This window comes from Euleptes europaea, chromosome 2 (genome assembly GCF_029931775.1).
Source record: "Euleptes europaea isolate rEulEur1 chromosome 2, rEulEur1.hap1, whole genome shotgun sequence".
In the NCBI taxonomy this organism is placed as follows: domain Eukaryota; kingdom Metazoa; phylum Chordata; class Lepidosauria; order Squamata; family Sphaerodactylidae; genus Euleptes; species Euleptes europaea.
The window spans coordinates 138,093,132-138,106,126 of NC_079313.1; the positions used below are offsets into that span (position 1 = coordinate 138,093,132).

The 12,995-nt window shown below is 55.3% G+C and overlaps 1 protein-coding gene across 1 annotated transcript in view; it reads left to right on the forward strand.

Moving 5' to 3' along the window:
* Positions 1–720: 720 nt before the first annotated feature.
* The window catches only part of XKR7 (XK related 7), a 66,537-nt gene continuing 54,262 nt past the window's right edge, over positions 721–12,995 (forward strand). The window contains exon 1 of the mRNA XM_056844931.1: positions 721–1,355. Within this exon, the coding sequence (XP_056700909.1) occupies positions 721–1,355 (635 nt within the window). The remainder of the gene's footprint in view (positions 1,356–12,995) is intronic.

A 12,995-nucleotide genomic window follows, 5' to 3' on the forward strand; every position in this document is an offset into this window, starting at 1 on the left:
CGAGGGCAGCGGCGACCGCTCTCCTACCCCACCTGCCGGCCTGGGCTGACCCCCCAGGACCAAAAGCAAGGAGCGCGGGGCGAGGCGGCGCAGAGGCGCTCCGGGCCCTCTCGAAACCGGGCGCGGGGGAGGGCTCCCTCGCCCCCGCCGCGTTGGGGGGGGGGCGGGGGCCAAGACCCCAAAGTCCCGCCCTGCCCGTCGGGTGGGAAGGGCAGAGGGCTTCTGAAGGAGCCGGGGTGGTGAAGGAAGGGGTGTGAGTGGGGGGGGGGCGTGGCCGGTGGCAGGCAGGCAGGCAGGCCGTGTTGGGGGGGGGGGGCGGCGGAGGCTGGCCAGCAGGGCCCCCGCCCCGTCCTTGGCGCAGCGCTGGAGGCAGCCGGGGCATGAGCCGGGAGGGAGGGAGGGATGGGTAGCGAAGGGGCGGGCGGCGCTCCTCGGCCGGCCCCCGGCCTGATCTAGAGGGGAGGGGGGTAGGGGAGGGGGGAGGAAAGGGGAGGGGAGGGGGGGGAGGAAAGGGGAGGGGAGGGAAGGCGCTGCCCACCTCCTCCCCTTCTTCCCTCCTCCTCCCCTTCTTCCCTCCTCCTCCTCCTCCTCTCCCACCTCGCCCTTCCCACCCTCCCCCCATCTGGCCACTCTCCCCCCCCCGCCCCCCCTCCAGCTCCCTCCCTCCCTCCGGAAGTCTGCGGGCCCTCGCCTCCTTTCTCCCTCCGCCTCTCGTCCAACATGGCCGCGAAGTCGGATGGAGGCGCGGCCGCCGCCTCCTGCTGCCCCTCGCCCGCCGCGCTGGCGCGCCGGGAGGGCGGCGAGGGCGGCGGGGGCGGCGGCGGCAGCCTGGCCCGGGCGGGCCGTCGGGGCGCGCCCCTGCCGCCGCCCCTGCCGCCGCCCCTGCCGCCCCCTCCGCCGGGCTCGTGCAGCCCCCCGGCCCCGGCGCCCTCGTCGGCGCTGCCCGGTGGGCGCTACAGCCTGGGCGACGGGTGCTGGGCGCTGGGCGCGCTGCTGGTCTTCTTCTCGGACGGCGCGTCCGACCTGTGGCTGGCGGCCGACTACTACGCGCGGCGCCAGTACTGGTGGTTCGGCCTCACCCTCCTCTTCGTGCTGCTGCCCTCGCTCGTCGTCCAGCTGCTCAGCTTCAGGTGGTTCGTCTACGACTTCTCCGGACCCGCCCGGCCGCCCCCCGACGCCGCCTTCAGCACCAAGGACAGCGGCCTCGGCGCCAAGGACGGCGCCCGCCGCGCCAGCCCCGCCGCCCCGCCGCCGCCCCCCGCCGCCCCCGCCGCCGGACCCCGCGGCTGCTGCCGCCTCTGCGTCTGGATCCTCCAGTCCTTCATCCACCTCCTGCAGCTCGGGCAGGTCTGGAGGTAGGCAGCACCGCCCGGGCCAGGGGACGGGGGGGGGACCCGAGGGGCTCTGGGGTGCAGGGGACCGGGGCGCCCTGGCCGGTCTTCCCTCTGCATCTGGATCCTCCGGTCCTTCAACCGTCTCCTGCAGCTGGGACAGGTCTGGAGGTAGGGAGGACCGGCCGGGCCAGGGGCGGGGGGGGGACCCGAGGGGCTCTGGGGGTGCAGGGGACCGGGGCGCCCTGGCCGGTCTTCCCTCTGCATCTGGACCCTCCGCCGGTCTTTCATCCGCCTCCTTCAGCTCCGACAGGTCTGGAGGTAGGGAGGACCGGCCGGGCCAGGGGCGGGGGGACGGACCCGAGGGGTTCTGGGGGGTGGGGCACCCTGGCCTTTCTTCCCTCTGCATCTGGATCCTCCGGTCCTTCAACCGTCTCCTGCAGCTGGGACAGGTCTGGAGGTAGGGAGGACCGGCCGGGCCAGGGGCGGGGGGGGGACCCGAGGGGCTCTGGGGGTGCAGGGGACCGGGGCGCCCTGGCCGGTCTTCCCTCTGCATCTGGACCCTCCGCCGGTCTTTCATCCGCCTCCTTCAGCTCCGACAGGTCTGGAGGTAGGGAGGACCGGCCGGGCCAGGGGCGGGGGGACGGACCCGAGGGGTTCTGGGGGGTGGGGCACCCTGGCCTTTCTTCCCTCTGCATCTGGATCCTCCGGTCCTTCAACCGTCTCCTGCAGCTGGGACAGGTCTGGAGGTAGGGAGGACCGCCCGGGCCAGGGGCCGGGGTGGGGGGGACCTGAGGGCTCTGGGGTGCAGGGGACGGGGGCGCCCTGGCCAGTCTTCCCTCTGCGTCTGGATCCTCCAGTCTTTCATCCGCCTCCTTCAGCTCCGACAGGTCTGGAGGTAGGGAGGACCGGCCGGGAGGGGCGGGGGGACAGACCCGAGGGGTTCTGGGGGGTGGGGCACCCTGGCCTTTCTTCCCTCTGCATCTGGATCCTCCGGTCCTTCAACCGTCTCCTGCAGCTGGGACAGGTCTGGAGGTAGGGAGGACCGCCCGGGCCAGGGGCCGGGGTGGGGGACCCGAGGGGCTCTGGGGTGCAGGGGACGGGGGCGCCCTGGCCGGTCTTCCCTCTGCATCTGGACCCTCCACCGGTCTTTCATCCACCTCCTTCAGCTCCGACAGGTCTGGAGGTAGGAAGGACCGGCCGGGCCAGGGGCCGGGGTGGGACCCGAGGGGTTCTGGGGGGTGGGGCACCCTGGCCTTTCTTCCCTCTGCATCTGGATCCTCCGGTCCTTCAACCGTCTCCTGCAGCTGGGACAGGTCTGGAGGTAGGCAGGACTGCCCAGGCTCGGGGCAAGGGGTGTCCAAGGGGCGGGTGCAGGGGGCGCGCCCTGGCCTTTCTCCCCTTCTCCCCATCTGGCCCAGAGTTGAGATGGGGGTGTGTGTCGTAATTCCTGGTTGGTCCCTGGCATGCGTTTGAGCTTTGGCGATGTTCAGTAGGGAGTTGCAGGCTTTCTCTGAGGGATGAGCCTCGGATTCCAACGGGAAAGGATCGTTTGTCAAATTAATTCTCACTTGGGAGTGACTGCCAAACGAAGGCCACACGTGGAGCTGTTCTCCGTGTGGGGATGTTTTAGGAGCTGTGCTAAATGTGGTTTGCCTGAAAGGCGCTGGGATGTACGGGGGTGGGGTGTGTGTGGAGAGGGGAGATGTGAGCTGGTACCGTCTGGTGCCTTTTGAGATGGGCGTTTGCTGGTCATTGACCAGAGGCAGCAAAGTCCACAAAATGCAAGGCCGGAGCGCAGGGAAATAATGAACTGTGTGTGAGACAGGAGAAGGCGTGTCAGAAAACGAATTAGATTTGCCCCGGTGCCTCCACCTCTAGCTAGAAGAAAAATACACACGTGAAGTTTGTTTTATATCGAATCAGATCTTTGGTCCATCCAGGTCAGCATTGTCTACCCAGACTGGCAGCGGCTCTCCAGGGTCTCAGGCAGAAGTCTCTCACATCACCTGCTACTTGATCCTTTCAACTGGAGATGCTGGGGATCAAACCTGGGACTTTCTGTGCTGTGGAACACAGGCAGGATAATGCTGCTGCAGCTGTCTTGTTTGTGGGCTTCCTAGAGGCTCCTGGTTGGCCACTGTGTGAACAGACTGCTGGACTTGATGGGCCTGGGTCTGATCCAGCAGGGCCTTATGTTCCTATGTAAAGGCTTTAAGAGGGGAGTGGACATGTTCATGGAGTGGGCATGTTTAAGAGGACTGTCCACAGCTACTAGCCAAAATAGATACTAGTCATGATGCATACCTATTCTTTCCAGGTTCAGAGGAGCATGTCTGTTATATGAGGTGCTGTGGAGCACAGGCAGGATGGTGCTGCTGCAGTCGTCTTGTTTGTGGGCTTCCTAGAGGCACCTGGTTGGCCACTGTGTGAACAGACTGCTGGACTTGATGGGCCTTGGTCTGATCCAGCAGGGCCTTTCTTATGTTCTTATGTTCTGCATGCAAAGCAGATGCTCTAACGCTGAGCCATGGCCCGTCCCTAGTGCACCCTAAGCTTACTTTTCCATCCCAACAATCCTGTTAGGTAGGCTAGGCTAGGAGTTAGCCATTCTCTTGTGATTTTTACACAGCAGGCTTAATAGCCAAGTCTGGCATTGGGATTGGTGTCTCCTGTCCCCAGGACCAACATGGCGTCCCCTGCAACACATGGCTTTGCATGCCAACATGGGGTGCCCATTTAGGCCCCTCCATTAAATGCTTCTGACTTTCTAAGAAATGAAGAGCACTGAGCCAGCCTCCAACCTTTGACTAGCCTGCCCACTTCCTTCAGCGGGGGACGGGGGGACGGAGGACATGTCCCACAGGAGCCTTTATAGGAGACCAATGCTGCATGGCGCTCAGCGCCTCCATTCTGGTCAGCTCCCAGTCGCAGCCTGGGCCGGTCTTGCTGGTGATGCCACTGAAGTTAAAGGGCTCCTGTTTTGGAGAAGGGGAGGTCATTTATTCCTCTGTCCAAACACCCTCTTTTCAAGCTGCTTGGCCCCTTCCATTAGGGGAGGGGCTGTGGCTCAGTGGTAGAGCATCTGCTTGGCATGCAGAAGGTCGCAGGTTCAATCCCCGGCATCTCCAGTTAAAGGGACTAGGCAAGTGAAAGACCTCTGCCTGAGACCCCGGAGAGCCGCTGCCAGTCTGGGTAGACAATACTGACTTTGATGAACCAAGGGTCTGATTCAGTATAAGGCAGCTTCATAAAATAAAATTAATTCCAACTCCTCAGCCCCCCCAGCCCTCCCCCCAAAGAGCAGGCCCAGGGAAGCCAGCTTCAGAGAGATCACGGATGGGGATGACACGCCAGACCCTTTCCTCCCATCCCAACAGTTCTCTGATGATCATTTCCTGGCAGGTCTATTTACTCGGGCCAGACTATTGAGCTGCTCTCTTGCTTTCTCCAAGCCAGACAGCTCCCCCCTTCCTGAAGTCTCAGAGCTCACCCCCCCCACACACACTCCATGCAGTGCAACCAGTCCGTAATGGCTCTTCCTACTGGGGAAGCCGGGAGCTGGGGAAGGAGACAATTGTGAATTCCTGAAAGGCGATGCTTAGAGATTCAGCTATCGATCCCACAAGCCGGGGCTGTGGAAGAGAGTTCTCACCCTCATGCTCCCTGTAAGGTGAGGCCTTTGGCTGCTCTCTGGGATTCCATGCGGTCGTGTTTGTGTCTATTGTCACAGCCCTGATCAAACGAGGCAAACTCCTCAACTGCACTGAGCGCATCGAAATACACCGCGCGTCTGTCCCCTTGGCCGCTCCTGCACTGTTCCCATTGAAAAACACAGGCCGGCCACCTCCCCTCCCATTCATGATTCCAGCCCATTCTTATCACAGCTGCTGACAAGGAGAATTGACAAGAGAAAGCGGCGTAATGTGCCCCTTCGTAGCAAAAATGCAGCCTCAGTGGATTTCATCCGCTCGCAACCTCGCGTAAATCTGAATTTCCCTTCCATTTGGGAACGCCACGTGCAAAGCCTTCCAAAGGAGGCCGCTTGATTGCCTTTTGTGCCGTTCGCCATGGAAGATTTTTGTGGTTTTTGTTCTTTTGCTGTTTGGACATTGATGAAACCCCAGCCATTGAGCGGCTGTGAGAACAGCACAGCTCAACAGTTGCAGATTCGCGGAGCACAGCTTGCCGGTTGTGAATGGAGGAAATTGCTAATTGCCAGTCTGAGGAAATTATTTGAATACTGACTTGCATGAGATTGTCGAAGTTCTGAAAGCATGCAGATTCGAACTTAGGAAGGAAGGAATCATAGCCAAAGGGCTTGATTCCGACAGAGCGGAGTCCTGAAATGGTATTTTTGGTGTCCAGTCCCAATCAAGAAACAATCACTGCCCATAGATAACTTGTGGAACTCACTGCTACAGGATGTGGTGACGGCTGCCAACTTGGAAGGCTTTAAAGGGGGAGTGGACAAGACCATGGAGAATGGGGCTATCAATGGCTACTAGCCGTGATGTAGATCTACTCCCTCGGGCACCAGAGGCAGGATGCCTTTTTGTATCAGTTGCTGGGGAGCATGAGTGGGAAGATGCAGCCACACTGCTTATGGGCTTCCTAGAGGCAGCTGGTTGACCTCTGTGTGAAACAGGATGTTGGAGGGAGGGGCTGTGGCTCAGTGGTAGAGCCTCTGCTTGGCATGCAGAAGGCCCCAGGTTCAGTCCCTGGTATCTCCAGTTAAAGGGACTCGGCAAGTAGGTGATGCGAAAGACCTCTCTGCCTGAGACCCTGGAGAGCTGCTACTGGTCTTAGACCAGGGGTGGGGAACCTTTTTTCTGCCAAGGGCCATTTGGCTATTTATACCATCATTCGCGGGCCATACAAAATTATCAACTTAAAAATTAGCCTGCTATATTTGGTCAAACAGTTAGCCAAGAGGCACGACCAGAGACAGCTCTGAGTGTCTGCCACGTAGTTTCTCCACGGCCCGGGTGGGAAAGGGTTAACACAGTTTCTTGGGAGGTCCTAGCAGCTCCATAGATAATGACTCTTCTGCAAGGGGGGGAAAGGTTCCTTTTCTCGGCAAAACAAACTCACATCCACCTTGAATAGAGGCTATTCCTGTCCGCGGGAGGAGGCAGATCGCCAGTCTTAGATCCTTCTGAGCTAGAGATCTGCCAGGACCCACAAAGGGCCAGATCAAATGATTTCATGGGCCTTATACGGCCCCCGGGCCTGACTTTCCCCACCCCTGTCTTAGACAATACTGACTTTGATGGAGTAGTGGTCTGAGTCAGTATAAGGCAGCTTTGTTGTGGAGGGGCTGTGGCTCAGTGGTTAGAGCCTTTTTTTGGCATGCAGAAGGTGTCAGGTTCAATTCCCGGCATCTCCAGTTAAAGGGACTAGGCAAGTAGGTGATGTGAAAGACCTCTGCCTGAGACTCTGGAGAGCCGCTGCCGGTCTGAGTAGACAATACTGACTTCGATGGACCGAGGGTCTGATTCAGCATAAAGCAGCTTCATGTGTTCATGTGGATTTGATGGGCCTTTGGTAAGATCCAGCAGAGCTCTTCTTATGTCCCCAATGCTACAATCCTGTGCAGGCTACTTGGGAATAAGTCCCACTGAAGACACTGGGACTTGCTTCTGAAATGAGGTAGGCAAGAACTTGGACCTCTCAGTTTCCCAGGAAGGTCTGGACCCAAGACCAATTCAAGGTGTTGGGTTCATCCTTTAAAGCCCTACGTGGCTTGGGACTGGGGTTGCCAACCACCAGGTGGCAGCTGGGGATCTCCTGGAATTACAGCTGTTCTATAGACGACAGAGATCAGCCCCCCTGGAGAAAACAGCTGCTTTGGAGGGTGGGCTGTATGGCATTGTACTCCACTGAGGTCTCTCCTCTCCCCAAATCCCACCCTTCCTAGGCTCCACTCATAGGGTTGCCAAACTGTAGGTACTAGCTGGAGATCTCCTGCTATTACAACTGATCTCCAGTAGATAGAGATCAGTTCACCTGGCGAAAATGGCTGCTTTGGCAATTGGACTCTATGGCATTGAAGTCCCTCCCCAAACCCCACCCTCATCAGGCTCCGCCCCAAATACCTCCCGCTGGTGGTGAAGAAGGACCTGGAAACCCTATCCACCCACAACATTTCCCGTATTTCCCAAGCGGGAGGTGGTAACCCTACTTGGGACTGGGGTATCTGAAGGACCGTCTTCTCCCATACATTCCTGCCCAGGATTTAAGATCATTGGGAGAGGTCCTCCTGACTGTCCCATCAACCAAAGGAGCTTGTTTGGTGGGTACACAAGTTAGGGCCTTTTTAGTGGCAGCCCCACAATTATGGAACAACCTCCCCAGGGAGGTTTGCCTGGGCCCCTCACTTTCAATCCTTAGGAGGCAGTTGAAGACAATTCTATTGAGGGCTGCATTTGACTAATGTGTTTTTATTTATTGGCAGTCCTAATTGGAGATTTTAAGTTGTGCTGTTTAGGTGTTTTTATATACATTGTTTTATGTATATTGTAAAATGTCTTGAGTTCTGCATGGTGAAAAGGCAGCTAATAAATGCTTTAAATAAATAAATAAAATAGCACAGTGTGAAGAAGAAAAAGAGTTGGTTTTTATAGCCTGCTTTTCTCTACCTTTAAGGAGTCTCAAAGAGGCTCACAATTACCTTTCCTTCCCCTCCACCCAACAGACACCTTGTGAGGTAGGTTGGGCTGAGAGAGTTCAGAGAGAACTGTGACTAGCCCAAGGTCACCCAGCAGGCTGCATGTGGAGGAGTGGGGAAACCAACCTGGTTCTCCAGATTGGAGTCCGCCGCTCATGTGGAGGAACGGGGAATTAAACCAGGGACTCCCTGTAAGGGATGGGTTGTAAGATCTTGATGTGGCTATTGTGATGCCAACAGAGCCTGGGCGGATGAGTTGTGCCTCAGGTTAGTGGGCAGGAAGGCAGGAAGGCAGGTGGCAGGATGGCAGGTGGCATTTGGGTTTTTCACCTCAAGCACTGAAATGGCTTGGGCATGCCTTGACCATCACAGGTAGAGACAAGAAGGGTGGCCACAGCAGGCCAGGTGGCTGTCTACCTTGACCCGTAATGGGCTAAGAAATCCACCTGGCCAGGTTTTCCCCAGCCCATTTAGACAGAAAAAAAGCACACCTGTATGTATCAGGGGCTGTGGCTGAGTGGCAGAGCCTCTGCCTGGCATGCAGAAAGTCCCAAGTTCAATCCCTGGCATCTCCAGTTAAGAATCAGGTAATAGTATAGGATAGGCGTTTCAGCTAGATTAGACCTTATGTTTGAAATTGCATATTATATTGTAAATTTTAAATATATTGTATTCATATGTAGTTAACCGCCATGAGCCCTGCCTCGCTGGGGAAAGGGCAGGGTATAAGTTGAAACTGAAATTAAAAAAATAATAATAATAGGTAATGTGAAAAATGTCCACCTGAGACCCTGGAGAGCCACTGCCAATCTTATGTGTTTGTGTAATTCTGCAGAGGCCAAAATGTGGCGCTGGGCACAGAAGACAGTTTCCTGAATAGCTCCGCTTTCTTCTTTTCTTTTCCTAAGCAACCAGTTTCATCTCCTACATGATTGCTTGAATGTACATAAGCTATTCCTGCCAAAATCTCAGAAGGCAGAGAGGCATTTGGAGAACACATGAACACATGAAGCTGCCTTATACTGAATTAGTCCCTTGGTCCATCAAAGTCAGTATTGTCTACTCAGACTGGCAGCGGCTCTCCAGGGTCTCAGGCCGAGAAAGGTCTTTCACATCACCTACCTGCCTAGTCCCTTTAACTGGAGATGCCGGGGGTTGAACCTGGGACCTTCTGCATGCCAAGCCGTTGCTCTACCACTGAGCCACGGCCCCTTCCAATGGTCAGGGGTAGAGCTTCAACACCCTGCAACACCCTGCAAGGCGGTAAGCCTTGCTCCTTCCAGGACAGCAAAATCAGAATAAATCATGAGAAATAGGAAAATGAAGTGTAATTGACACAAAAGAAGAAATATTAAGCCAAGCTGCTCAGTTTGTAGCATAGACAGGTTGCAGAAGTCAGCTGATCCTGGAGCAGAATTTTTTTAAAAAATTTTCTACTCAAGACAATTCTGAAAACAAGCAGTCATATGTGCACCTAAGGGTGGTTTGGATTTGCCTTTATCAGCCCAGGCAATAAAGCTTGAGGATCGCTGAATTAAAAAGCTGTGGCTATCAATATGAAGTTTCCCTTCCTCTTCTCACTGCCGGATCAGCTCCGGAGCAGGCAGGTCTTTAAGCCAATTAAAGCCGACCCTTCTGGCCACGACGGCTCTCAAGCTCCCTATCAGTCTCCTCCTAATCCTGGGATTTGTGGCACTTGCTCCACTGACCAGTTAAATGCGGTTTGCTAAACCCATTAGCGAGGCTGGCTTCAGTGCAGGAAGCCCGTGGTTGTTTCTAAGAAGTGATGAATTATTGCTAGCTGAACTGTGCCCAGGAAGAGAAGAATCCCTCCCCCCATTAAGATCCATTTTCGCACAGTCTTAGGGTCACTGCCCGTCGTACGCTGCAGATGCGCCTATGTTTCGTCTCTGCCATTCGGGCTGCAAAGTGCAGCCTCTGGTCTGTGAGCATGTGAGAGGTCTATTTTCAAAACCACAGAATGCATCTCTGCTCACAACAGACCAGAGTGCTTGAGACCTGTCCTTAGGGTTGCCAGGTCCTTCTTCGCCACCAGCGGAGGTCTCAGGGGGCGGAGTCTGAGGAGGGTGGGGTTTGGGGAGGGGCAGGACATCAAAGTTATAGAGCCCAATGGCAAAAGCAGACATTTTCTCCAGGTGAACTGATCATTATTGGCTGGAGATCACTTGTAATAGCAGGAGATCTCCAGCTACTACCTGGAGAGGGAGGGCACCTTGGCCATCTTCTGGGCATGAAGTATGGGTCACTAGGGGTGTGGGTGGGAGGTAGTTCAGAATTTACTGCATTGTGCAGGGGTTGCACTAGATGACCCTGGTGATTCTATGGTTGGCAACCCTACTTGTCCTGCGGCTGAGAGGACGGCTTTGTAAGAAACATGTGTGTTGCAGGCACAGGTGGACGTCTCAGTGATGGACCCAAAACCAGAGCTGTGGTTGTGTTTCCCACCAATCCCAGAATCTGGCCCTGGCCACCTCCCTAGAAAAAGGTGGTGCCTCATGTATCAAGTGTTTGGGCAACAGGTCAGGCCTAGAGGTTATGACACTCACCTGACCCTGCTTTGGGCTGTATCAACAGAAGTATAGTGTCCAGATCACGTGAAGTGATGGTATCGCTTTACTCTGCTCTGGTTCGACCTCACCTAGAGTACTGTGTTCAGTTTTGGGCAAGGATGTAGACAAGATCGAACATGTCCAGATGAGGGCAACAAAGATGGTGAGGGGTCTGGAGGAGACCAAGTCCTGTGAGGAAAGGTTGAAGGAACTATGTATGTTTAGCCTGAAGAGGAGAAGACTGAGAGGGGATATGAGAACCATCTTCAAGTACTTGAAGGGCTGTCATATAGAGGAGGGTGCCGAGTGGTTTTCTGTTGCTCCAGAAAATCGGACCAGAACCTACGGCTTGAAATTAAATCAAAAGAGTTTCCGTCTAGACATTAGGAAGAATTTTCTAACAGAGCGGTTTCTCAGTGGAACAGGCTTCCTCGGGAGGTGGTAAACTCTCTTTCCCTGGAGGTTTTTAAGCAGAGGCTAGATGACCATCTGTCAGCAATGCTGATTCTGTGGCCTTGGGCAGATCATGAGAGAGAAGGCATCTTGGCCATCTTCTGGGCATGGAGTAGGGGTCACTGGGGGTGTGGGGGGAGGGTAGTTGTAAATTTCCTGCATTGTGCAGGGGGTTGGACTACATGACCCTGGTGGTCCCTTCCAACTCTATGATTCTATGAATGCGTCTATAGTAAGGATGCCAGCAGCCTCCAGGTGGGACCTGGGGTTCCCCCGGAATTACAGCCCTTCTCCAGACTACAGAGATCAGTTCCCCTGGAGAAAATGGATGTTTTGAAGGGTGGGGCTCTCTGGCATTGTACCCCACTGAGGTCCCTCTCCTCCCTAGGCTCCACTCTCAAATCTCCAGGAGTTTTCCAACCAGAATCTGGTAACCCTACCCCCCCATCCTCCACCGTTGGCCATGGGTAACCTGGCAACTCTACCTTATAATGGGTTTGTTTGGCATAAAGCACCCCAAGTTAGAGTTGCCAACCTCCAGGTATAGCTGGAGATCTTCTGCTATTACAACTGATCTCCAGGTGACAGAGATCAGTTCCCCTGGAGAAAATGGCTGCTTTGGCCATTGGACTCTATGGCATTGAAATCCCTTTCCTCCCCAAGCCCCGCCATCCTCACACTCTGCCCCCAAAACATCCCACTGGTGGCAGGGTGGCCAACCTCCAGGTGGTGGCTAAACATCTCCTGCTATTACATCTCCCGCCGGTGGTGAAGAGGGACCTGACAACCCTAGAGGTAGGGTTGCCAGGCCCCCTTGGCTACCGGCAGGGGATGGGGGGGTAGGGTTGCAATATCCAGGCATGGAAACTCCTGGAGATTTGGGGATGGAGCCTGGGGAGGATGGGGACCTCAGTGGGTTACAGTGCCATACAGTCGACCCTCCAAAGCATCCATTTTCTCCAGAGGAACTGAACTCTGTAGTCTGGAGATGATCTGTAAATTCCAGGGGATCCCCAGGTCCCACCTGGAGGCTGGCATCCCTATGGGAAGGGCAGGGCTTGGGGAAGTGAGGGGTGTCAGCATAGTATGATGCCATAGAACCCACTCTCCAAAGCAGCCATTTTATCCAGGAGAACTGATCTCTGCAGTCTGGACATTAATTATAATAACGAGAAATATCCAGGTGCCACCAGGAGGTTGGCAACCCTACATGAGCTGAAAAGACATTGCAAGAAGCAGGGTGGAAGGAGAAATGTAGCCAATCTTCCCATGTAGCTGCAAGCCCAGGTTTTCCTCCACCCTGGTGTGATATGCCCCATTTGGGTAGAGCCTGCAAGGACTTAATTAGCCACCTTAAAATGAGGTGCTCTTAAGCATCTGTCTCAAGTTGATGAAGTTTTCAAGTTGGTAAATTCCCCTGTTCCTTGTCACCAAAGGTCAAAGCTTTGTTCTTATTACGTAAAAATATCAAGAGGGAAAAGTCCTCCAGAGTCTGCTGTCCCTTGGTCAGCTTTTAGTGCGTTGCCGGGGCATTTCTGGCATGTGTTTGGGGGGTACTTTTCATCAGCCATGCAAATCCCCCCCACCTTCTGTGATTTATTCGTGGTGATGAATCCTTTGACTCTGATTGGCTGAGCTGGTGGGGTGGCACAGAACAGTTCTGGTCACTGCACCTAAAAAGGGATATTGCAGAGCTTGAGAAGGTGCAGAAAAGAACAACCAAAATGATCAGGGGACTGGAGGAACTGCCCTATGAGGAGCGGTTAAACCGCTTAGGGCTGTTTAGCTTGGAAAGAAGGTGGATAAGGGGAGAGATTCCTCATACCAGAACGTGGGGTCATCTGCTGAAGCTGGAGGGTGAGAGATTCAAAACAGATAAAAAGAAGTATTTCTTCACACAACGCCAAGTTAAATTGTGGCACTCCCTGCCTCAGGATGTGGTGATGGTTGCCAACTTGGAGGACTTTAAGA